This window comes from Brachionichthys hirsutus, chromosome 21 (assembly GCF_040956055.1).
Source record: "Brachionichthys hirsutus isolate HB-005 chromosome 21, CSIRO-AGI_Bhir_v1, whole genome shotgun sequence".
NCBI classification, from domain to species: domain Eukaryota; kingdom Metazoa; phylum Chordata; class Actinopteri; order Lophiiformes; family Brachionichthyidae; genus Brachionichthys; species Brachionichthys hirsutus.
In genome coordinates this window covers 2,402,595-2,429,046 of record NC_090917.1, presented here as the reverse complement: position 1 = coordinate 2,429,046, position 26,452 = coordinate 2,402,595, and the positions used below count along the sequence as shown (strand labels likewise).

Genomic DNA, 26,452 nt, shown 5'->3' with positions numbered 1-26,452 from the left:
TTGTATGGATAGTAAACCAGCTGCGTCACTATAAATGACGTGACACAGGATTTTTGCATGCTTGTTTACTTGTCTCCTCCAAATTAGCATGGAAAAGAAGTGGAAACATAGGAATGGAAATGGGGTGAAGAAGAGGTGGCTGGGGATTGGGGGGGGGGAGCGAGCAAGACAGACACAGAGCGAGAGAGAGAGATCAACAAAGCTCCTCTGTGCCTCCTTAAAGCCATCCTGGTTTTAGACAATGTGTCCCACAACATGCTTTAAAACCCCCCCTGACCTTGGCTGGTAAAAGAGCCGCTGCTTTCACGGTGTGAATGCATGAATAGACACAAATGTGAATGCATGCATGTTTGCATTTGTCTTTAACACTAATTATAGAAGCTAAGCACGGTATAATCTTATAGTTATTATTAGTGAAGATCAATGCTGCTTTATAATGTACAGTATAGTACTGCAGTTATATATTTATGAGAAAAAAAAGAGTCAATATAGCCAAATCCTGATATTTGTTTTGCCCCCTCAGACAAACATAGAGCTCCTTTGTCGTCTCTTATTAACAGAGGGTCACACTGTCGCCCTGGGCGAGCTGTTTCCTCGCACAGAAACACGGCGGTTGTATTTTATGTTGAAGCAATCGCACATTTACAACTAATTTAGTGTCACTGAATGAAGCATTTTAAAATAGTTTGTCTCTGTTGGACAAATATTCGTACACGTTGATCATTTTAAGCACGTTGGACACACAAAAAACTGTACAATATGTTTTTTAAATTATTGTGTGTTTGTTAAGGGGGGTGACAACTAACAAAAAATAAGTGAAAGAATCAGTAGAAATATTAACAGTAAATAAATAAAAAAAATAGGCACACCTTCCTTTTTTCCCTATTAAGTCATTGTGCTTTAATTAAATAAGTAATAAATGAAAGCCTACCAGCAGAATCTGGGCTCATATGTGCCATAAGTTCCATAGCTGATAATGATATTTCAAACTATATTCATCCCTTTCATTAAAATCCATTCTTAACGTTTTGGAGTAATCCAGACAAACACTCTCCGGTGGAGGTAAAGGTAAAATCACTCCACTGGCGTAAAACGCGAGTTAAAGGGGCGGATTTAAGTTTTGTTTATTAAGATTTTCTGCTCTTTCAAATACTTAAAATTGGTGTTTTGCAGCGCCTGCGTATCCGCGTGGGGGAGAATTCCCACTCAGCTTTGTGTTTTATCTGGCAGCTCAGCTGGGCCGCTGCAGCTGCATGGCAGCTCCTTCTCTTTTTGGTGCTGCCAGTCACAAACGGCCTTATAAATGCTATTGTGCTCACCTGATTGATCTACGCGCTGGTCCGGAGCGGGCCGGAGCGGGCCAGACGGGCCAACGGTGGAGGGGGAATGGCAAGGAATGGACGGTGAACTAACAAGTGAGCTAGTGTCTGCTCGGAGGAGGCTGGGCCGCAGGTGGCCAGGAGGAACACTTGAGTTGGCGCTCGACCCTTCTTCAGATGCCAACAGTGACATTTCCTGACTATGGCTACACACAAGCAAAGCAGCCATCGCAGCAATGGCGACAGTGTCCAGGGGGGAATAAAGAGCGGGCTTGGGGGGGGGGGGGCAGTCAAAGAAGGTGGCGATGTATGGAAGCGTATACGCGCCAATAAAGATCTCTTTCTGGTTCATTCCCATTGAAGTGACTCTGCTACTGGGAGCAGACGGGGCTCGGCTGAGGCGAGTGAACCCCTGTCTGGGGGGGGGGGGGGGATAGACGAACATCTCGCTGGTGGGAATTCCAACGGGTCGGTGCACGGGCAAAGGCAATCACTCAGCTGGTTGGAAGCCCAGCCCGCGGCGACAACCCTCAGGAGCGCAAGGCCCAGGAGGCGTAAAAGCAAAACCCCGGAGCGTCTCTTTGTTAAGAACCGATCACGTCAGCAGAAGTGACTCACAAATCTGCATGTGGCTTTTGTTCTTGTGTTCGCAGATTGAAATACAGTCTGTTCGTTGTTTAGGTGCCGCCTCATAATCCTGGCATTGATGCGTGTCTGTTCGAGGCAGCGCTCCAAGATCAACATGATATCGGGGACTAAGTTGCCAGAAACAATGGGAGGGTCACAAGTTCAAATGATCCAGTTTGACCTTTTTAGGAAGCGTGCGTTATGTTTGATTGTTTTTAAATCATTCAACAAATAAAGCTGCCTCTGTTTTGTCTCCAGTTATTTTCAGGTATGTATTGGATGCTGGGGGATTTTATTTCTCCTGATGTGTGTATATATATATAGATCACTCACGGTTGGTTTTCACGCAGGTGGGACACAAGGCAGACCTGGAGGAACCAAATTTGGCAACGCGGCACAATGAGGATGTGTGACAAGTCAGGAAGTCGATTATTTTTGGTCACTTTGGAAGAGAAACGGGAGAAAGTCTCTGGGTAGAGGAGCGCGAGCGAGTTAGCAGAGCATTGGAAGCGGCAGACTGCCCTGCGTTTCGCACAATGACTGTTTGCATTAGGAATCATTTTTCAGTTGGCGAGGCACGTGAGAGAGGCCGCTCTTCCTCTACTCCAAACAAACCGTGGCTGAAAGTAAGTCCTGTTTGTTTTAATGGCCCTGCATGCCCGACCATTGGGCCTCTCCTATACGCCAAATGTCCTGCGACAGACTCCATTTATTTTTATTTTTTTGCAAAGTTTGAAGAAAGCAAAAGGAAATGAGGCTGTTTGTTGCCGCTCTGATCATCTTTATTTTTGTTTGAGGGGGGTTGGCAGGAATTCATTGGTCGGCACAAACGAATTGTTTGCTTTGTGTTTTGACATTGTCTGGCAAAACGTTCGTCAGTGGAATTCCATTCCGGTCCCGGGGGGGGGGGGGGGCAAAATCACACGAGGTGCATGTTTGTTTGTTTGTGCGGCCTGTTGGATCCACAACTCCTCCAGGGGAACATTTCTCGTTAGACATCATCGATTTCGTGGAAAGGGGGGCCACAAGGTCTCAAAGTTCAAGGAATTAGTTGCATGGACGGATATCAAAGCAGCTCTGATGCAAAATCCATAACTAATCAATGAGTGTCAGCAGAAGTCTTCACTCGGTTTGTAATTCTTCCGTTGCTGGCACCGGTTCTGGTTTTACCCACCGAGCAGCACGACGGTTGAGTCCGACACTAGAGCAGGTTTTGAGCGTGCCCGTGCACAATATGGACTTTTAGACTCTTGGAAGCGCTCCAAGAAAATAAAAGATTTCTATCATCGTGTGACGATTAAGATCATAAAGCGCCGGAGCTGCAACTTAAACAGATCCCAAGTAACAAGAATTTCACACAACGCTAAACAAAAAGCATGTTTAAAAAAAAAATATATGAAAAAAGGATGTTCTACTCATGCTGTCCGTCAGTCCCTGAGTGGCGTCCTTTGTTTTCACCATCAGCCTTATCAGGAGGGAGGGAGAGGGGGGAGACGCTCCAGGGAGGTGTTGTCGACGAGCCTTCCCACCAACACCATCCCCCACAAACTCCCCAGCCTTCTTGCCTTTCTTCTCTCCCCATCCTCCTTTCTTCTGAATGCGTCGAACAGCTGAAGCTATAATAACATTTCAGTCGTCCATCAGGCCCCAGCTTTGATCAATAAGCACTCTGAGGCCACTCCACAGCACCGCCGCGGACTTCAAATGTCTCCCCGCTGTCTCTGCCAGTACTTATCTCTCTGCTGACGAAGCTATATTAGACACAGGGGTGGAGGACTATTACTGTGGACTTCACAGTGCATTTGTGGCGTGTGTGTGTGTGTGTGTGTTCTGTAAAGGAAACGCAGGGTGGGGATCTATAGCAACTTTTAGCTTTCACTTCAGATGCAACAAAAATAAAAGAGGGAGAAGAAGAATCAGTGTTATTGACCTTTGACCTTTGCATCGCGTGCAACTTTGGCAGCGATTTATTCCTACTTTCCAGCACCCTTTATTCTGATTTTTGATTCATGTGTACACGGACCCTGTCCCTTTTGGGATTGCATCTGTTTGCCCGCCCCTTTCCTGATTGGTCTGCTGGTTTCGGGTTGACCGCCTTTGAGTTACGTTGCAGGATCCCCATCTCCTGTCGTGCTTTTGGGTTCTCCGTCTGCATCATGACAAACGGCGTCTAAACAAAAAGAGCCTGAGCTATTTTCTCTCTCCACTGAAACAAATAAATGTTTTTATGAATGGTTCAATGTACAAAGTATGAAGGTTAATCCTCAGGGGACCAAGAACAAAATAGTACTCATGTTTAGTTTCACTTTAATACCTGCATGTGACACAGTTTGCTTAATTTGATCAGAGACAAAGGCATCTCGGATCTAGTTTGTGTGTTTAATTTGAATAGTTTTTAAAGGTTAGTTCTAAACCAGAGAGTAAGAAAAAGGCACAGAATGTTGTGTAACCGATTTGATTTTTTTCATCTATTCCCCTCTAATCCTCATTTGACCTTTTTTAGATCCGCTGTTTCGGCCTCTGCGGTTACGCAAGACTTTACAGCGCGTCCTAAATCGTGAAACTCCAAACACCACAATAACTTTGTGCTGACACTGAGTGTGTTTTACTGTTCTATCCATGTATAGATCATGTACAGTCCCAAAACAGGCTAAACCTCAGGCTATAATATATAAACAATCTGACATTGGATTTGTAGTTTAGGATCATTGAGCAGCAGGAATTTCGCCAATCTGTCTCCTCATGCGGAACTAAATCTGTGTTCGTGTGGCGCAGACTGGAAACCCTCAAAAATGTCAACACATATTTCTGAAGGGATATAAGAATAAAAGGACGGCGGCGGAAGAGACGAGGTCAACAACGTGAATATGTGCGAGTTGAAAAAGGAAAACGTGCCTGCGCAGGTTTTTATGAATGGGAGCCCCCCCCCCTCCCCTCTAACTTTCCCTCTCTCTCTTTTTTGTGAATGAAAAACAACTGGAAAATCCAGAATAAAGGTCCGCGGTCTGCTGCGGAGATGATTGGCTGCTGCGCCGCAGGATCCGCCCATGGCTGCGAGAGCAACAAATTACAGGCTTCTGACTGGCTATCAGACCGAACCGAGCCTTCATTCATAAATCAGCCAGACAAAGGCAAGAAATTCGAGCCCTGGATGGAGGAAATCCACCAATCCGCGGACTCCGTTTGGCCGAGAAAGAAAATCAAGTTCCCCCCCTCCCCTCCAAAAAAAAAACCCATCATGTCCGATGCAGAAATGCCAGCTGGCGCCCGAACGTCCACTTCGTCACATTTAAGTTCCTTAAAGTCCACTCGGAACTTTCATTGCGTTGCTGCCACGCAACATCCCCCGTCACGGCCACGCAGCTCCAGCGTCGGACTGTTTCCTGAACAAAGTGGAGCCTGGTAATCCGGGCAGACGTGGCAGAAAGCCCGAGGAACAGGCTCCGAAATGACACGCATGCACCCACCCACGCGTCATGGCGCAGTCTGGCGTGTTCTGTTGTTGTTGTTTTAATCAGAAATAACGACATGCTGCAACAAGCAAAACTGCGTAATTCTGCTTAAAAAAAAAACACACACTTTTTTTTAAGACAGCCGCTTTAAAGCTTCAGTAAAATAAGTAAATACGATTCTGTGGCTGACACGCACACGCACGCACGAACAAATATATTTGTAAAGAGGGAAGCAGCCCGCTGGGTAATCACTGGCAATCACTTCCCCTCGGTACTTTTTTTTTTTTTTTTTTTTTGTGAATGGAGCTCATTATGCATGCAGAGCCTCCACGCAGCCTCCACGCAGCTCCATTCACGAGCAGCGCGCCCTCCTCTCTCCCTGGCGAGGCTGCGTGGCTCCCTCACGCACTCCAAACGCTGCCTCGATGACCGCAAACGGTTAAAGGATGGATTGTAAGATGGACGGATATTTGGACCAGCAAGTGCCTTACACTTTAGCAAATGTACGTATGGATCAGCTCGTCGTTTTGCGTGGGTAGTTCTCTCTTTTTTTTTTTTTTTAGCGCACTCTGCTACCGGGCTCTATCTCTCTCTCTCTCTCTCTCTCTTTCTCCGTCGCGCGTCCTGCGCGTTAGAAAAGTCGCTTTTACGACCTTTTTAAGATGCGTGGAATCGACCCACGGACTCGAGCAAAGCGTGGGGGGGTTGCGTTCGGCAACGTTTGCCAGCGGGTGTGTTCTGTCAGATGCGTTGGTTGGAACGCGTGTCAATATGTGAAAGTGGCCACTTTCCTCAGACGCAAACAGCTCGTCTGTGTTTTTTTTTTTTTTTGTTTGTTTTTTGCATGTAGATGTTTTCTGAGCAGCTCCATGTTCATCTTTACGCACAGTAGGCTCTACTTTGTAGCTCATTAATCAGCTATTATTATTCTAATGATTTCTAATCGTCTTTTCAGAGTGTTTTGTCGGTCTGATTTGCATGTGGCACAATAAACGTGACGCTGAACTCACTTCTATTAACATCTGTAGTTTTTGTTGTTGTTGCAGAAGTCGCATGGGAATGGACCCCTAAACAGACTGTTGATGGCAGCCAAAAGGAAATACACGGACACAGAATTACCCCCTCAGGAATCTGAAGGTAAAGTAGGGGAGGCTCCCATTTTGATTTGGCTTCTGCTGCATGTTTTCATCCCTGGATGTCATTTACTCCATATCACTAATAAAGCACCTTTTTTCTTTTTTTTTTTACCTTCAGACCTCTTCCAGGATTTAAGCCAACTTCAGGAGACGTGGCTCACAGAAGGTGAGGCTCTCCTCCTTGATTTCCACTTTCTGGCATCACGAGACTGCTTGAACATTCGACCCTGAAAAAAATCAGAAGCTTTAATACTTTACAAATACTTTAAAGTGGATAATGGCGTGTTCACACACACACACACACACACACACACGCAAAACATCACCTCAATACATTTGTGCAAAAGATGGCCTCCTTGATTTAGCCGGATCTCAGTTTAGAGGCCAAAACTGTCTGATGCAACACACACATGCTCATAAAGTCCAGAGGGAGCACAGACGTGACATTATTAGCTTTGAGCCGTGTCCTATTTGGGCCTTGTCGCATGCATGCAGGGCAGCCAGAAGCCAATGCAAACAAACAGGCTTGTTTGGCTTGTGCCACTCGGAGGCCCGCAGCAATGAAATGAGGCTCGGTCGAAGGCTTGTCGGCTACTAGACTTAATAAGTGCACTGATGATGTGTGTTCTAATGGTCTTGACTACAATGCCAAGAGCCTGGAAGCCATGAGTCACTGTGCCTTGTTTTTGATGCTAACCTGGGACAAAACAGGAGCAGGACAGTGTGTGTGTGGGGGGGGGGTTAAAGATGCAAATAAAAGCCAGAATTCCACCAGGAGGTGTGAATTCTGCTGTGTCACTTGCTTTGATGTGGAGGTTTAAAGGAAAACGCCGCTCATTTTTTTTTTTTTTTTGACATTTCATGTGGATCTCATCAGTTTAACTGATGGTTAAAGCCCCCCCCCCCCTGTGAAAATGCTTGCCTTATTGTTGCTTCACTTGGATGTTCGAACTTCACTGTGCAGAATATGCAGAGTTTGATACCAGGCGGTGGCTTGAAGTCGTCTACTGAAGGTTTTTTTTTTTTTTTTGAAGCAGTGTTTCAGAGATTTTACCTTCCTTTAATGAGGTAGGGACAAAATGACTTTACATTCTATTAAAATGATTTGCATATGCTATGAAGGTGGCATTTCTAATGCCTAAAAATAGTGTGTGGAGTCTCTGTACTGGTTTTGAGTCACGCATATGTTTTGAGGATACAGCAGGGGCACTATTACAATCGGCTTGCATCTTACTATCGGACACTTGCGTCTGGCTGAAAACCAGACATTTGAATAAAGTCATCATCCCTGCCAGCTGGCTTTTTTTTTTTTTTTTTTTTTTGGTGAACAATGCTGCATCCATGCTGGCTCTCTTACCTTTTCTCATTCGGTGACTTGGAAAGCTGACTTCACACCAACGTCTCACACAAAGACACGAGAGGCTGTAAAACTGCAACAGCAGGTGTTTCTTCAAAGCCTGAGCCTATTTGTATTCACAGATTTAAGTGCGAGGGCCACCATTAAAGGTTCTGCTCAACAACAACAACAAAAACACACATTATACCGCTTGTCTCTTGTTATGTGTTTTATTTCGAATGGTTCTAGTTGGCCCAGCAGAGATTGCAGTCAATAGAATTTTTCCTGCGGTGCTCAAAGCATTGATAAATAAAATGGGAAATTTCATTTGGAATCATTTTCTACCAAAGAAGTTGAAGAGAAGCTGCTTTTTTATGAAACTTTTGAAGTGACAGTAAAAGTCACATATATGTAAAATAAAATAAAAAAATGTTTACCAAAAAGGAAGAATTTTCTGCAATTTGGCTGAACTGGACCTTTTAAAATGAGGGATTACATTATTTCTGAATTTTGTATGCTAGTTTATTGTTGATTCACACACAAAAAAAAAAGAGGCCAGAAAGAAGGAAGCATAACTTTATCAAAGCTTTATTTAAACCTAAATACTGGCTTGTTTTCAGCTTCCACAGCTTAGACCTCTCCTTTCCTGTCACATTAATTAAAGACTTTTCTCTTGACTGATTGCAGTTGTGAGGGATTCACCAAGATTGTAAAAAAAAAACAAAAAAAAAAAACTGGTAAGCCAGAGGGAGGCTTTTTTTTTTTCTTTCTTTTTTTTTAACCAAAGGAGAGCGGAAGCAAAAAGCGAGACAGAAAGGATGAATGGCAAGAGTTCAGGAGCTTGTCACGTCTTGTCTGATTTTGGCCTTTAGGTTAATTTGAGTGAGGCTGCTTGGCTCCTCCCAGGATCTTCCACCGAGGGGGGAGTTTTTGAAGGTGCCTGGAAGCATCAGAGCTAACGTGCATCCGTTCTCGTACGAATACACTCTTCGTCTTGTGCTGACTTGCATCTCAAAGCCCCGACGAGGTGTTCCTGGAAACCAAATGAGATGCACATGCGAGCGCTCATGCACACACACACACACACACAAAGTGCACAGCCTCAAACGCACGCCAGGGTTTGTGATAACGTCTGATGCTCGTCATCGGTGTTTCTCTCCTCTTGTCTCTTCGCGAGGTCCAGCATGTTCCGTTTTGGACATGTTGAAACTAGCTGAGGTGATTGATGGCTGGATCTGCCGAGCTGGATGTCGGTCGCTGCTCTGTCTCATGCAGCAGCTTCGTCCCTGCCTCCCTGGGGGCGAGAGATTGGAAAGTTAAAAGGGGGTAATTTTATTATGGTATATAGCGAGCCACAGGATGCAACGTTGCATAAGAAATCAAAGTCATTTATCTGAACGTGCTCCAAATACGCCGTTATCCGGTTTCCTCTGCAGGGAGGAGGAGTGTGACGGCAAGGGAGATTGGAATTTCTTGTTTCCTCTTTTTTTTTGTCCTCTGTGTCTCACTCTAGTTTTTCTTTTTCTTACTTTGTTATTTTTGAAACTGTAAATGTTGGGTAAAGAGGGAGAGAGGAGGCCGAGTCAGCTTTAGGTCCTTGGATGAAGTTGGGGGGGGTGTCACGGTGGAACCCGTTCAAGTCTTACAAGGGAGTCGACAAGTAGCCTCTTATGTCCCTCGGTTGAGTTCATGATGTTTAATGATACCAATCAGCTTTTTCCCTTCCATTTAGCTTGCACCATGACGCAAGTGTGAACACTGAGCAGTGGAAACGCATTAAAAAAGTTTCACAGGCGAGGAGGTGTTGGATTAAAAGGTCGCCGGCCTCGGCTCCACTCCGTGTTTGGGGTTCTCTCTTTTTCATTCAGGAGCGGGCAAACAGAATGTCCTTGTGGATCCGCGGGAGAACCCGGCCTGTAGGACAATCTGGAATGGGGCCGGACCGTCTTTAAAATGTGCTATGAGAGAGGGGGCCGCGTCCCATTTATGCAAATTATCAAATTAAATTTGATATTAAATTTGATAAAAGTATCTTTGTTACTTTTATACCTCGCAGCATCAGTAGATTGACAGATTTATCTAAACCCTGCTTATCGTCACAAAACGCAAATTCACCACCGCCGACCTCGGGAGCACTTTCTGTTCTCGTTTCTTCTCCTCCTGATCTGTCGTCGGTTCCTTCAGCCGTGCAGCCGATGAACTCCAGACTGCTCTTAGGCTGTTAGACCTCTTGTTCTTGGTTTCTCGTGATGAAGAGCGGCATTGTGAGACGACAATTACTGAGGGGAAATACTGCGTTCCAAAATAAGAAAACAGGAACTTTGAATTATGAAGAAACAGCAGAAATAAAGGGCTTTAAAAGGTATTTTCTTGTAACACGGAGGATGAAAAAAGTCATATAGGTCGTGATTTTACTTTTGATCATTTGTTGCATATTGGCAGCAGTTTGTTCCCAAAGTCAAAAGCTGGATGTTGTGGTCAAGGATTTGGTTTCTGCTGGACCGAAAACTAAGAACGAGGATGTTTTAGCTTCGACCGGCAGCGACGTGCGGTCGGGGGTTAGGGTCAGCGCAGTGCCTCCCCTGGTCATCGCAAAAATAAATAAATCTGTAAATATTTGTCCACTGATCTGTGATAGAAATATTCTTATTGTACAATTCCAATGATTGTTATTGTCTATCGCTGAATTTGCGTATTTTCCTGTTCAAATAAGCGGCCGGTTGGAGAATTTCTGCCACTCTGTAGAATTCATATACAGCATTTGTAAATGTACCTCGCCTGAAGCAGGAGTCACGGGTTCACGTCCGGGGAACCTTGCAGGACCTCCGCGTTACTCTGTATTGATCTGTGATTGGGCGAAGTGCTGGCGTGCTGCAGCAATCATCAAATGATGCCCTGACTCTGATTTCAGAGAAGACGGTTAAATATCAGAGATGGAGGAAGGTCGGATTCGATCCAGGATGCAACGATAATAGTGAACAGAACTCCTCTTTTTCTGTCTTCTAATTCCAGCTCAGGTTCCTGACAGCGACGAGCAATTCGTTCCTGACTTCCATTCGGAGAACTGTGAGTAAATCCCTTTCTTTTTCGGCATCCGGCTTTTCCATTGCGTGCGTACGACTGTGCTGCGTGCTTTCCCGTGTCGGCACGCTGATGTGTGTGTGTGTGTGTGTGTGTGTGTGTGTGTGTGTGTGTGTGTGTGTGTGTGTGTGTGTGTGTGTGTGTGTGTGTGTGTGTGTGTGTGTGTGTGTGTGTGTGTGTGTGTGTGTGTGTGTGTGTGTGTGTGTGTGTGTGTGTGCAAAAAAAATTAATCTGCTTTTTCTGAGCATTGGATTGAGCAGAAAGCGTGAGGTATCGATCCGTCCGGATCTGCTCAGCCGTACTTCTGCTTGTGACCATTTCCTGCTGATGTAATTCCAGCTACTGTATGAATGTCATGGGAAAGTGAGGCTGAAATCGGCGGTCAGATTTGGACTACGTGGGGATAGCGTAACCCGCCGAGGCCCAATCAGCCGGTCACCGCGAGGTGAATGTGGACGCCGCTGCTGTCCGCCCATTTGCATGGCTTTTTAAAAAAGCTGAATGGGCACGACCCAGGAAACCGGTAAAAAAAAAAAAGATTCAGGGCTGAGGCGCAAAGATGGCCCTTTGTGCCCATCAGAAGGTGTAAAATGGAAAAGCAAATTCTGGGGAGAATTTGAATGACTTTCCCTTTCTTGTGTGTCTTGACAAAGGCGGTTCAGGATGTGAGTGTGATTATGTGGCGCTCTACAAACAGGTTTTTTTTTTTTTTTTCTGTCCCATTCACAACGCTGTTGCCCCCCCCAGCAGTGACATGGGGAAAAAGGGAAGAACCGAAAATCCAATCCTCGGCCAGACACCCCGATGGTCTTTCGTATGTAAACATCTTGATTCAAGCCGCACCGAGTCGTACCCCCCCCCTCGGCGACACATGCCCCGTTTTCGCTCTGTGCTGGCCAACAATAGCGAGGAGGAAGCGCAGATGAACCCCAGGGCGCGCGGAGGCCGTGTCTGCTTAACCCCCTGACCTGCCAGCCAATCAGCTGTCAGGCCTCTGCTAACGATTGACCAGGGTGTGATTTGCGGGGTCACGGGGGGGCACCGGTTTGATAGGCAGCTCACTTATACTCTGCAGAGACGCCCTGGCGTTGACGGCCAGTGTCCCTGCTGGTCACCTTTTAACAGCCAGACAGTCTCCATTCAGCTTTTGGCTCCTGGAAAATTCAAGCTGACAAGCGACCATAAATATATATCTGTGCGGACTATTGGAAGCGGATCTTTTCCCACACTTGAACTAAAGGCACGCTCATTGTCTGGTGCACTTTTAAAAACAGGTGACTCACCTGTTTTGGAAACTCCAGGAGGTAAAAAAAAAAAAAAAGAGCATGAAAGCAAAGCTCTAATCCCCGGTGACCTGAATATAATTGAGGCCTGTGTTGAAAACATCGCCCCGGTAAAATTAAACATTGCTGTTGACTGAGTCAGGTTGTTACCTGCAAAGGGCGTAGTGTTTTGACGGGGGGGGGGGGCAGTGTAACAGTAAGAAGACGAGATGCAAAACAACTGGGACATGCTGGAATGCTAGATAGGGGAGGGAGGAGGAGGGGGGGGGCAGCAAAGGAGAGGTTGTGCAATACCTGCACATCTGGTAAATCTATCTCATCTGGCCCATCCTCCCTCGGTTCACAGCTAACAAGCGTGCTCTGTACGCGCGCCGCCATCGAACGAAGGTTATACAAACACGCAACTTTCATGCACTCGCTGACCCGTGTGTGTGTGTGTGTGTGTGTGTTCAAGGGTAATTGAGCAAAACAGTTGTTTTTCCATGTCTCAAAACGAAATCCGTGATTCTGATTTTGTGCTCACGGAGCGAGGAGGATTAACGGCAGCGCCTTCTGGAAGGGGGGGCAGCGTCCTTCTGTCTGCTCCCTATAGCCGGTAAGGGGGACAGAACCCAACAGGGGTGTCCGATGAGGCAGCAACAGACTTCATCGGGATGGTTCCGACATGCCAGAACTTTTCCCTTTTGTGACCGGAGCCCTGAAAGGCCTCGGCCGGCGCGTTCGCCGCCGCCTCTTTGTCCAGATGTGTTGTTTACACGCGAGCTGCTCCAGAGATGTGACCCATTCATAAATTTTCTTCCTTGCCTGCGTAAGAGGAAGTGTGCCTCTCCCTCCCCCTCCTTCCCTCTCTCCCTCCCAGTCCTCTCCCTCTCTCCTTCAGTCCTCATTCATAAAAAAAAAAAGCTCCGCAGTGCTTTAGATCTCCCCTCCTCTCTTCTCCAAGTGGATCCGCTAAACCCCGCCCTCCCTTCCTGTGTCTACAAACTAAGTTGAATTTAAAAATGTTGACCTCCCCCCCCAATCCTCGCTCGTCTTGCCCTTTCTTTTTTTCTCCTTTCTCTCAACCACTCTCTTCGTTCATATTGAGTGTTCCAAGATGTGGACTAATACAGCGATTCCAGAGATGATTGTTTAGCTGCTTCTTCTTCTTCTTCTTCTTTTTTTGGCTTGCAGTAATTATGTAGGAAGTTGTGGCTATAGAATGCCGCTACAGCGCTTTATCAGAGAGCAAAGTTGCACAAAGGGTGGTGGAAAACAAGAAAAGTGAGCAGGAGGCAGAGAAGTGAAGGCGAAGTACAAACACGCTTGTTCAAATATAAAGGAACTTTCTGATTTAAAAAAATACGGTGGCAAGAAGATCCCAGTGATTCATGACATGCTCTGCTTTGCTGTGAATTCGCAGTCTTGCTCTTTGTTTGGGTTGTTTTCCTGGATCAGAACCCGATCAGGCCCTATTTGGACCATGGGGCGACGGGAGAATCGAGACCCCTCCCTCCCCTGGAAGAGAAACATGCGGCTCTGTGTTCTCCACTTTCCAAAATACAGCTGCTACGCAACAAAGTGTGCAAAAACAGCGAGGTGCCTGCCACATATGCGTGAATAGCGCTCGCCTCCTCGCCCTGGGGGGGGGGGTCGAGGCTTTGTTGGCGCTGGTTGTCGTGTTTTGTTTGGCTCACAATTAAAATTGTTGATTCCTATTCCTCCAACAGACGATTCTTTTTTGACAGCCTATCATCCACTTACTCAGGCGAACACATAAACACGCTTCGCCTGGTGAGCGCACACACACACACACACACAATCTTCGGCACTGCAGTTTTATGAATGGGCTGGTTGTGAAAGACTGGCTGAGGCAGCACATTCAAGGGAGGGGAGTGAACTTTCATTCATGACTTTGGGGGGGACGTTACTCCACCGCCAACGACACCTACGAGAGGCACAAGCTTAAAATCCTGTCAGCCTTCATTTTCAAAATATTCAACTGATGGAAAGTGACTTTCTTTTTTTTTTTTACGTTGTAAAGATTTATGCTTTAATTTTTGAAGGTTATTTTTGTGTGTTGCAGCCATTTTGGTTAAATTTGTTTTCAGGTTTTATTTTTATTTTTTTAAAGCACAAGCGTTAATGCGGGCTTACATTATGGTCATATTCACTGAATAAAGTCCAATAAAAAGGCGTTTGTGAAGGCTGAGCTTATTTGGTAAAAGGCTTTTAAAAGCTGCTCCGCTACGTGTTGATTCAGAACAGCCCCGTCGAAGCCAGGGGGCCGCAGAGCTTTGTGAATTGTGTGTTTTATTATTGGCGGTGTGTGTGTGTGTGTCCATGCATCCTTTTGACGCTCGTTTAAAAAAACAATTTAAGCAAAGAACCCTGAGAGAGACTTTCCTTTCAGAGCTCACGACCCCCCCCTCCCCTTCTTTGCCTCAATGGGTAGTTTTTTTTTTTTATCAATGCTGTGATGGAAGGACGTTCCTGAGGAGGGTGGACCTGCAGGAACCTGCTGACACACACCGATAGGTGCGTGGGGTCCGCTGAGAGCCGCCGCCTGACCGCATCGATCCAGGAGAGGAGATGGAGGGGGGGCTGATGGATGACTTGATAAAAGTTAAAGGGCAGATAAATCAACATGGAGGCAGATAGAGGAGAACGTGCCGGGAAGCATCACGGTCGAGGTCCCATGAGGGTCAAAAAGGGGTTTGTGGATGACTTCAACTCAGGTGTGTTTGGGGGTGGGGGGGGGTGTATCTCGCTCCGCAAACAGCTGCTCCACACACACACTCTTCAACCACTGTACGGATGGACCCCCTCCCTCCCCTCCATGATGCCCTGGAGGGCAGTGGGAGTTCATTCTATTATTTCAGTGGCAGTGTGGGGCTGGGATCGATCCCTACATTAAACATTAAGAGGGCACAGCTATATTGGGGGAGGAATTGAGGGGGAGGATTCAATATTGTGGCAGATTAATTGCATCCACGCCTCGCCTGCTACGGGCCACCGCTCTCGCCACGCGTGTCCCGGCACAGGAATGTGTTGTATGGAGAGATTTACGGTTGGTCAATTTGTAGAAAACAAACAAAAGCCAACTCCCCACAATCGGGAAAAACATGAGATGTCAGAACATTTGCAGATTAAAAGCGGGATCCCTCGAAGCCACCGAGACCACAGAAATATGAAGCATATTATTATACTTGGAGATGTTTAGTTTCCCATTCCCTTTTTGGTCAGGCTCAGTATCTGTCTTTAAGCATGGCCCAATTATTTTCATCCCTCTAACCAGAGGAAATTGGGATTCTCCATCGTTGATGTCCCAAACCGATGCCGGCCGATGATATGAGACTGAACCGAGCGGGGATCCTTCTGAGAACGTTCCCTCGTCACCGCAGACAAATCCTGTGACCCGTTTCCGAGTTGACCAAAAGGGAAGCGAAACCTTGGCGATTGCGCAAATGCACTCTGCTCTGCGGCCTTTCTCACGACAGATCCACATCCTGTTCGCCAACGCGGCGCGATGCACGGGAGGAAGAAGAAGAAGTTTTAAACGGGCAACAAAACGCGTGTGATTTGGGGGGACGGGGGCCGAAGGGACGTCCTGGCAAGTCATCCATCTCGCTGATACCGCTGCGCGCTCCATCAATCTCGTTGGGCTTGTTCGGCAGGTATCTGACAAGCGTTCTTTAAATATTCAAGGAGCCTGAACCATTATCAGATGAGTGCGATCCGTAAATCAGAACCACTAATGGATCCAACACTCCCGGCTCCCTGAGCGGACAGATAGCCCGCGATGAAGACGCTCTCAGGCCTGTTGGCTCTCAGAGATGAAGATGAGATTATCAGCGTTGGCCCGGCCGCTCTTTGCTCTCTCTATTGCTCTCTCTCCTTCTCTATTTCTCTCTCTCCCCTCTCCCCTTGATTGTGCACCGACCCGAAAGGCGCGCACACATGCCCAACACATGTTTCCATTCGCCAGCGGAATGACTGGATACGATCTGCGGTTCGAAAACAGCCTGCGCGGTATCGTACCACCTCAACTCTCTCTCTCTCTCTATATATATCTCTATCTCTATCTCGCTCGCGCCGAATTCTTTCCACGAAACAACAATAACCTCGAAAACCCAAAACAAAATAAACACATTTAGTCAAAATGGAATGTCCAGATTTTCACTGGTTGAACGCTTTTGTTGTTTCACCATCCATGCAAATGTTTGAAAGTAATCTGAATACAGTTACTGACGCATAAGTAACGGCATTAAAGTGTAGAAATGACTGGAAGTTTAGTATAGCACTAGATTAGTACAGCCTAGTTAATACTAGTTAGTACTCTTTGCAGCGTGGAGGCATTCGTCCCGCCGCATCACCCGAGACGGTTCCCCGAGTAGTGCGATCTGAATCCTGTCCGTCCGATCGGACCATGCTCTTCGGTTCGGCGGGATCCAGCCGCCCCGCTTGGCATCGGGGCTGATGTCCAATGAGTTATGGCAAGAGATGGCTGTCATGCGCTGCAGACTTCCCGAGGCTTACGACTTGGCCGAGGCACACGTAAACATCCAACGTAAGACTTTCCAGATCCACCGGCCGTCTTCAGGTTGGATTTCCCTGCGCTCGGGCCTTTAATGGTAGGAAATCCTCCGTCTAAAATAAGATCGGGGGGTGGGGTTCACAGGCTCATCCACATGTGGGCGATTAAATTATTCTATTGTCGCAAATGAGACGTTCAGATTGCCTGATTTTGCATTTAGGGTCTCATGACATGCATCCAAATGTTTAATTGTGAAACTAGACAGATTAAATGTGCAGGACATCGTCCTGATTCGTGCGCAGGCCCAAGCCGTCTCCCCGTCGGCACTGGTTTGTGTCCTGATGCGTTCACACGACAGTGCAGCTCAGGGGCCCATTGTGTAGGGAGAGTATGGGGGGGGGGGGGCACATCCCTGCTTCTGTCATTGGTTTGTGGTGGGTGATGTTGAATGGGAGCCCCCCCCCCATGTAACGATCCCTCCGCTTCCTAAAGCACTCAACCATGACCATCACCTTTCACCCTGCATCCCCTCCCTCGAAGGGGTGACATTTACATATGGGAAAAAGTCTCCTCCCTGCCTTCAGCTGAGGGCCATCGCTACACCCGGCGTGCAGAATGGGGAGGATGGCGATGAAATATGAGGAGCGAAGTGAAAAAGGTGTAAAAAAAAAATAAAGAAAAAGGGCAGAACAGGTCGTACGGTTCCAAACAAAAGCAGGAAGAGAAAGGAACCTGAAGAATATCACTGTCTCTGGATTCGTTTACGCGACTGCCACAACCTTGTAAACTTAAATGCGACATCGCTTGGATCGGGAGATTTAGCTAACGGTGCCGGAGAGTTCGGGACAGTTGGAGGAACAATGACTGTTCTTTGAACTGCATGTCGATTCGTTGTTTGGGGCGGAAATATCGCAACCGCTTTCGATTTGTGTGGATCCTTCAACGCTGGAATCGGCTCCAGTACCACCAATGATTGATTGAATGCATGGATAGAAATAAATGAAGATGTCTTGGTCGCCGGACAAGGGGGCGGGGCATCAACTGTCTCTGCCTCATTGGAAGAGAGGAACCAATCAGAATCAGAATGCAGGCGAACCTACACAAACACAAAAAGTCTCCGATGAGAAATTAAAAGATTAATTGGTATTCCAGAAAGATGAAACAGAAATAGCACACACACGTACACACACACACACACACACACACACGGCTCCATCTGCTGCTGACGCCGTTTGAAATGGAACATCCTCATAAATGGAGCCACATCAAGGACCGTATTCCTGTCAATCGCATTAGTGGCTCGACATGGCTGTGCCATGGCTCTATGAGGATTGTTAGCAGTTCATGGGGGGGGTGGGGGGTCCAAGTCAGCAGACAAACACTGGAATTATTAGAGCGGCGGCCGTGTGCCACTCTGAGCACCAGCAGACAAGCTGTCGGGCGACTTAGAGGAGGCTGGAATCACATCGTGTCTGTCTGGGAAATCTGGGTAAATGCGCTCTAATCCTGTTGATCCTCTGCTAAAGCCAACACTTCCTCACCTGCCTGTCTGCCTGCCTGTCTGCCTGCCTGCCATGGGATAGTGCATGGGAACCAGCCAAAAATAGGAGGGGTTAGGATGACGAGACGCCCTCCCTCGGGTTGATGGCGAGACTCGGGCCATCATTTGAAACGACTTCCTTCTCTCAGATGAAATGAAATAGAAGATCAGATGATCCGCAACCAGAAGGAACTTCGATATAGCGTCACATCCGAGCTTTTTATTCCAAGAGATCTCCTCTCAGCCGACTTCTTTAATTTTGAGCGTTGTAGGGAAAGTCCCGAGCGCCACCCTGACGGCGGATTCTCAAAGCAGCTTGTGGTTTATGTCGCTGAAATCTTTTCTGGTGCTCTCCTGCCGTTTTTTTTTCACTTTCTAGCTCTGTTTTTTCCCTCCTCCTTCTTTTTTTGTGAATGGACGACAGTATGTAATTACCCGGCCAGAGTTTTCAGCACAGCCCGCTCCGTCACACACATTCATAGCAGAGTCTATTAACACACACACGCGCGCGCACACGCACACACACACACATAAATACAGGCCTCCCCAGCTGGAAGTGCACAGCTGCTGCTGTTTACCCTGTCGGGACCAGAAAAACATCCTGTACAGTTCTCCGGGTGAAAACCTCCCCTCACATAATAAACACGAGCCCTCGGCGCAGCTTGAAGCGCCACATTGGGTGGTTTCTGTGGCCATCAAGGCGCAGGGTCCCCCCCCCCCCCCCCCCCCCCCAGTCGTCCTGGTTGATGGACAGTTTGTGCAGGAGATTAAATCGAGGCCTTTGGAGGAATGTGGGGAAAAGAAATCTGAGGATGCTAAACATTTACTCGCTGTCAGGTTATCGCCGCCTGTCCCCCCTTTTTATGTCCCCCTCTTGTTAAAAAAAAAAGGAATGATTGCAAGCCATAGCCAACGTCTGGATACCAATAGGGAAGAGTGTGTTTAAATATGGTGGTTGAATCAAGGCGTGACATTTACTTTCATCCGACTCCGGACCGTGGAGTTGTTGATCTTTAAACCTCGACTTTGACAGAGGAAGTTTTGGCTGCTGTTGTGTCTGGAAGGCTGAAGCAAAGAGGGCGAGGAAACTTACGGCTTCCAAACGACTGCTGGAATGCAGTGCATGTGTCGGCGTGTGTGTGTGTTTGTGTGCGTGTGTGTGTGTGTTTCCATGCGTCTGTCTGCTTGCCCTGTGTTTTGCAGCTGACAGTCACTTAAGTGTTTTTGGCTGGCACGGAGAAGAGATTCCCGTGCAGACAGGAGTATTTGCTTTTGGCTTTCAGCTGAACATCCAGTATCGGGGCAGGGCTGACAAGAAGTACAGCACAAACGCTGCAGTGTGTGTGTGTGTGTGTTGATCCTCATTTCTGTTTTTTGTTTGCTGTCTCTCACAGCGGTGGCATTTCACAGCCCTCCGGTTACTATTAAGAAGGAACCGCAGAGCCCGGGCTCCGACCCCAGCCAGTCCTGTAGCCACAAGCAGAGCTTCAGCTACCCCGGTGGAGAGCAGTGCCTTTACGCTAGGTACCTCCAGGTTCTCTTAATTATTCATTATGTTCTGCGGTTGTGGGTGTTGTCGGTCTTTAAAGTGCCCCCCCCCCCCGACCCTTCACGTGCATCGCAGGGCCGGAAAGCCTCCGTTCCAACATAAACATCATTCCCGAATACAATGACTCACTAACAGCGATTTACTGTTACCATGGACACACACAAAAAATGACATCATCACAGTTCTTATGCACGATGACCACACGACTATTGACGCCCCTCCTCCACCCACCCATTAGGTCTGCTGATGTATTGACTGAAAACAAACACTAAAGCTACCCCCCCCCCCCCCCCCCCCCCTCAGTGCAGCCCTGTCCTCATCCCGGGTGTATCCGTGTTCTCTCCAGTGCCTATGATCAGAAAAGGGCTGCAGGAGGAGCCAAGGGCTCCTGCCCGGGGACCCCGATGTCCCCCATGCAGCAGCATTACTCCCCCAAAGCTGCCACGGCCGGGCGGCCCGACGCCGGCTACATGAACCCAGCCGCCACCTCCCAGCCACTGCCTAGCAACAGCAGCTACCCCATCAACTCCAGGTGACACCCCAGCAGCGGCTCCGGCCGGCGTCTTCACACAAGCGCAAAGATCTCATGATGTCGTATATTAGCTTTTATTTGGTACATAAATACAATTTTAATACGGAGATTGTTGAAAATGTGTTCTTAAAATCGCCTCCGTGGTGAAGTTTTCCATGAGATTGTACAGAATCGTATTTTATGTCATAGTAAGTACCATAAAAATGTTAAGATACAGTAACATCTTAGAATCCAGTAAAGTGTAAAAAAAAAAAAAGTTTAGATGCAAATATCTCATTTAAAAATTGTAAAATGCAAAACTAATGGTTCTATATACAAAGCTTGGAAGATGGTCAATGTTATTTTCTATATATATATATATATAGGCAATAACATAAATCATCTATATATATATGTATAAATGTTCAGTAATATGTATGAGATAATAATCTCATCTCATTTCTCAGTTCCAGGTATCAGGGCCCCTCAGGAGACCCGATGGGTCCCCAGTTTCCACCACCAGGGCCGGCCTTTCAGCGCATGCCGTCTGCCCCAGCGGGACAAGGTGGCAATGTAGCTGGGGGAGGTGGGGGTGGAGGGACGGCGGGCGGCGGCAGTGGCGGAGGTTATCACCGGCAGCACTCTGACCCCTGCATGCCCTACCTGCAGCAGAGCTTTAAGCAAGAATACATAGACCCGCTGTATGAGCGGCCAGCCCCCATGGCGGGTTCCGGGCAGGGGAGCGGGCCGGGACACGGGCATGGACCTCACCCCCACCCGCACTCGCATCCGCACCCACACAGGTTCCCACCAGCACACATGATGGTGAAGCAGGAGCCCACAGACTACACCTACGACCCCGGTGAGTGAGGACATTTAAATATTCTGCGTTAAATGACAGAGTAATGAAAATGTGCAACTTCCCAAAGGTAGCATCTTTTAAAAATCTGTCCAATCGTCCTTCAAAAAGCCCACAGATCAATGGATCAGATTCTGCACTATTGAACCGAGTCACTCGGCCACTAAATGTCCCGGACTAAACACAATAAAGCTGTTTTGGACTGCAATCAAGAAATGAGACAAATGCACCATTTGTGTTTTTTAAAATTAAATATTAGGCTTGCGAGCCCAAAACCGCAATCTTAGAAAATTAGTCTTGATCTCAAGGGTTATTTGGCATAAAAAAAACCCGTCCCTTTGAAGACAAACCCTACGAGCGGAGAACAAAATGTCCAAAAGGCCAACAAACTTCTTCACTGTACTAGAACGCCTACTCTACCCCCTCCCTACCTCCAAGACTCCTCCTTTCAACTCCCTGACACTTTGAAAAGAAAGGAAGTGTGTGTTTTCCCCTGCTGCAGCTCCACTCCTCCCTATACCTCCCGCCCTCCTTCCTCACTCCTCTCCCTCCTCCACCGTTCTCCAATAGAGAGGCGGAGGAATTTCATTGAGAAAATGGAGGGCACTGGAAAGCCTAGAGTCCCCGGCGGAGTGCTGCAGGGTCTCGGGTTGCACGGGCGGCTCGCTTTTTTCTGCAGGCAGATGAGAACTCATAATGGAAAAATGAGCGCGGCCGCAGAAACCCGAACCTCTCACTGGTTGGGGGAGAGAGAGAGAGAGAGAGATAGGGAGGGGGCACAGGGTGGGGTAGCCAGCTCCAACTACATGCCACACCACTGCAGAAGCCCAGCTCCCTGAGATCCAATCAGAACCATTCACCGTTCCAGCTTTCACACGCGGGTTTTAGCGCTTCTTTCGTTTGCGTGCGCGTCTTTGAGCAAGTCGATGCTGCACCGGGAATAAAAATGCAGACGCCGTATGCCGCCTAAAAATAACACCAGAGAGAAGAGAAGGGATCTGATAAAAGCAGCGGTTTGTCCTTGGAATGATCGGGACATAAAACGTTCCCGTTCTCTCTGGACCCTTTCTTTGGGAACTTTTTCAAAACCAAATGTGTCTAAATCCGTCCTTTGATCTACTATTGATGATGATTGTTTGTTTAAATCTACCCTCCTTGCTTTCATTTGGTCTGATTTTCACATCGCTGTGCTGCTTTATAGAAGCCGCTATGCAAATAAATTGATTTGACCCATTTTCAGAGCTGTTATTGACTTAGCAAGCGGCACATCTGGGGTTTGTCACTTCAATTTATGATCAGATTTATCCTCCGGTGATGATACTCTTCATCTAACCCTGGAGAGAAGTTTCCATTCTGTCACTTTAATTGTTCGCTCATAATAAAAACCAGTTTTTTTTGGACTCAAAGATCACAACATTCAAAATCTAATTTTCCGTTTCCGGGCAAATTGGAAACAGTTTCAGAGAATGGGGATGTGTGTTTATCCAATCATCTGGTGATGTGTTCATACTTGTGATCTGTGTTTCTCAGATGTGCCTGGATGTCCCTCTATGTACCAGCACAACGAGGGCTACCCCAACCCGCAGCACAGCACTGAAGGTATATCAGTCTAATGAGCATCGGCCAAGTTCCCGTTGTCATTCAGAAGAGAGATTCACAGTGAGAACTCTGTGGTCACTGGCTAACCGGGGCAGAGTGTCCGTGTTTCCACTGGCAGAGACTCCCGCTTCACTCCTGCCTCAAGGATCCCTAAATAAACAAAACGCCTAGGGAAAAAAGCTCCCTATTTCCCGAGCAAAAAAAGCCCAAAAAAACATTACCTTCACACTTCGGTGTTTCTTACTCCATTTCAAGTCATTTAAATTTAAAAAAGCCTCTTTTAAATATAATTTTTTTTTTGTTGGAGTGCTCTATTTCAGGTTTTTAAGAGAAGGGTATTGGTTTAATGCCAGTCAATGTCTCGGTAGATCCTCGTTATTTGGTCAGGATCTTGCTCAAAGCTTGGCGTGGATCCCAAACGAGCAACCTCGTCATGAGATCAAGGTCCCTAACACAAGTCTCCCTTTGTCTCCCAGGCTATCTGTTCGAAAATGACTCCCGCGTGGTTCCAGAGAAGTTCGAAGGTGAGCTGTGCGTTTACACACGACCGTCGGTGAGGCGTTAGCCTGACGACAAGCACGTATAGAAGAAATGTGGACCGCGCAATGACCCCCCCCCACACCTAACCCCTCTCCTCTTATAGCGACGTCAGATGTGGTTGCGCAAGAGGTGCATGACTCTTTGTGAACTCGAAAGCGTAGCGATCGGGACTTAGTTTCTCCTCACGTGATGCCAGGCTCCTCCGTCACCACGACAACGTCCCACGGCGTCGGTGATCGACGCTACAGGAGAGACGGAGCCCGAGGGCCTCGGCGCTGGTCGAACCAGTGCGGTGTGCGAGTTCTCGGAGAAACGGCAGCAGTAACTTAGCTGAGCTTCTCGTGTGTCCGCACTTGTGTACAACATATCCAGTGACCAGTAAACAAGCGGGAACCAATCGCAAACCAGTATCCTCTTACCTGCACACTTCGTCGCCCTCTAGTCTGAGTTCTCTGTGTTCTAGTCCGGTTTTTCCTCCCAGGAATGGACCCTATTTTCTGTCTCGACTGAACTCGCCGCTGACATTTTAGCGGTCGTGTTTGATAAACCGTTGCTAATGACCATTTGATTCAGATTACGTCAGTGTGCAAACATGAAACATCGAGATTAGACGCACTTGCCCCCCCCCCCCCCCCCCCGTTGGAATTGAGATGCTTCCCAGCTGTTGTTGGTCAAAATGTCCGTGTTTGTACGTGTAATACAAGAACCGTTTTGGGAGAGTAATTTGATGATTAAATCTTAATGGTCGGATGCAGATGGATGTGTTGACAAAGAACCGAATTTCTAATGAACTCCGGGTGGAATCGAGTCACGTCCGGTCAAAATAGGAGCCTTTCGATGTTGGTAGTCACATGCCGTGGAGGCGCTGACCCCCCCTCGGCCTGGTTTCTCCTCCTTTCAGGCGAGGTAAAGCAGGAGGTCACAGGTGTTTTTCGCGAGGGCACACCTTACCAGCGCCGTGGCTCTTTGCAGCTCTGGCAGTTCCTGGTGGCCCTGCTGGACGACCCGGGCAATGTCAACTTCATTGCGTGGACAGGACGCGGCATGGAGTTCAAACTCATTGAGCCCGAAGAGGTATGTCTGATGTTATCTTTCTTTTATTAAAAAAAAAAAAAAAGTAAGGCGTTTATGAACCCAGCAAAAAGAGACATTCTCACTCTGTATTGTTGATCATTATGAAGGCTCTAGCTCTATTTTGAGCTCGCATTACTGTGCGGCTTTATCTACCCACAGTGGAGACGTGTTGATAGGGATCACACGGGAGCTATTCTCCAAATGGATCTATGTTAGCGGGGGCTTTAAGGCGCTACCTAGATTAGAGCGATCAGAAGCAAGATTTGGCCACTTTCCTCGCAGGTCTATTCTCTGATCCATCCTCCATTAGTCCCCCATTCATTATTCAGCACATGAAATGCTGCATTGATAAATGAAGGACAAGCGCTATCACAAAATCATCCGACACCCCCCCGGTTCTCTCTCACCTCCTCACATTTCTCTCGCAGAGACATTGCTGCGATGTTTAAGTCAAAGCAATTTGATTGGACGGCAGCCCTGTGCTGCGTTCTCCATTATCTTTTTACTGTACATTAAAAATGAATGGGTTAAGAGTTCTTACAGGAGCAATTAGAGCTGAGAGCACACTAAGAGATCAAACGGGGTTGCTGTGCTTGATGGCCACTGTGGGATCCAACCTGTCTCTTACTGAGTCATGAATCTCAGCCCCCCCCCCACCTCAAGCTTTACAATGTTTCTTCCACTGTGTCAGATGTTTGTCGACCCACTGTTGTGAAATGATTTGACTCTGTTGTGTTATGGTGAGGCTCTCATCTTGGCCGGTTGGTGGTCCCTTGTCAGCAGAGGCTTCAGGGTTTTTTTTGGGGGGGGGGGGGACAGAATAATTCACAGCTTGCTCCCGACAAACAGGCACGACTTCTATTTCACTGCGAACACTGTAGGACTCTGGATGCATTTAACTGGTAATGGGTTACATAAAAGGGAAGTGAACCCACATGTAGGGACCGGCCCTGGCAGGTTGACGCCGTTACAATGGAAGAACAGTAAGGACTTTGGGTTTGCCACTGGTGCCCCCTAGTGGCCAGAGCGGAAACGCACACAACTGTGTGTAATTAAGATTTTAGGAATACAGTTGAAAGATGAATTAATAAATGATTTTGCCAATCAAGTGTGTAAAAATAAAATAAAAAATAACGCTTTGCCGAAAGTTTAACTGCAGCTCTTTCTGTTTTTCTCCCGCCCTCTCCGTCTGTTCCCTGCCTCGCCTCAGGTTGCCCGGCTGTGGGGCATGCAGAAGAACCGTCCAGCCATGAACTACGACAAGCTCAGCCGCTCTCTGCGCTATTACTACGAGAAGGGAATCATGCAGAAGGTACAACGCCGCGGCGCACCGTTCATTTAATTCATATCGTCTCTCTCCACGCCGGGAGCGCCGAGCCCGTCTTTACGCCGTCATCCCTTCCAGGTGGCGGGGGAGCGCTACGTATACAAGTTCGTGTGTGAGCCTGAAGCCCTCATCTCGCTGGCCTTCCCCGACAATCAGCGGCCGAGCCTGAAGGCCGAGTTTGAGCGCTACGTCAACGAGGAGGACACGGTGCCCCTGTCCCACCTGGACGAGGGAGCGCCCTACACCGCGGAACAAGCCCCCCAAAACATGGGCGCGCAGCCCTATTCCAAAGGCTACATGTACTAAAGCCAGCCTCATCCCGTGTCTCTTTTCTCTACACCTTCAGAAATCTTCCTGTTGTACCAACCCGCCATCAAACACCCCCCCCCCCCCCCCCCCACGCACCTCTTGCACATACCCACCCCATCTACTTGTATATAAGGCTACAGTGTTTTTGTTTTAAATTAATCTCATTAGGGATTTCTGTTAAAGAGCTGCATTCCTCTCACAACCGAGGCCTATTCAATCCATAAACGCGACTGTGGTCGAGGAGATTGCTTAATAAATACTCATATTGATACCCAAACTCCAGTTCCTTGTTCCTATTTGCATGTTCTTTAAATTGAAGTCCAGGCTAAAGCTAACTGGTAGCTTCCTTAATGCTGCACAGACAAAAAACAGAGTCAGATTTGTTTACTCAAGT

General features: G+C 47.5%; 1 protein-coding gene across 2 annotated transcripts; it reads left to right on the top strand.

Moving 5' to 3' along the window:
- The first annotated feature begins 5,822 nt into the window (after nucleotides 1-5,822).
- Nucleotides 5,823-26,296, top strand: etv4 (ETS variant transcription factor 4). Of its 2 annotated transcripts, none has more exons than XM_068754567.1 (12): nucleotides 5,823-5,901; nucleotides 6,445-6,535; nucleotides 6,653-6,700; nucleotides 10,883-10,936; nucleotides 19,685-19,814; nucleotides 20,186-20,371; nucleotides 20,824-21,212; nucleotides 22,740-22,808; nucleotides 23,285-23,332; nucleotides 24,250-24,422; nucleotides 25,633-25,734; nucleotides 25,828-26,296. In XM_068754567.1, exons 1-12 carry the CDS (start codon nucleotides 5,845-5,847, stop codon nucleotides 26,053-26,055), a joined length of 1,575 nt encoding a protein of 524 aa, XP_068610668.1. In that variant the 5' UTR covers nucleotides 5,823-5,844; the 3' UTR covers nucleotides 26,056-26,296. The 2 variants fall into 2 exon arrangements, with proteins under 2 accessions (XP_068610668.1, XP_068610667.1); XM_068754566.1 differs by having other exon boundaries at nucleotides 20,818-21,212.
- The last annotated feature ends 156 nt before the right edge of the window (nucleotides 26,297-26,452 follow it).

Coding starts and splice junctions, on each gene's coding strand:
- etv4 (XM_068754566.1), top strand. CDS start 5,845: ATGGATTGTAAGATGGACGGATATTTGGACCAGCAAGTGCCTTACACT. Junction 5,902..6,444: donor TGCCTTACACTTTAGCAAAT/GTACGTATGGAT, acceptor TTGTTGTTGCAG/AAGTCGCATGGGAATGGACC. Junction 10,937..19,684: donor TGACTTCCATTCGGAGAACT/GTGAGTAAATCC, acceptor TGTCTCTCACAG/CGGTGGCATTTCACAGCCCT.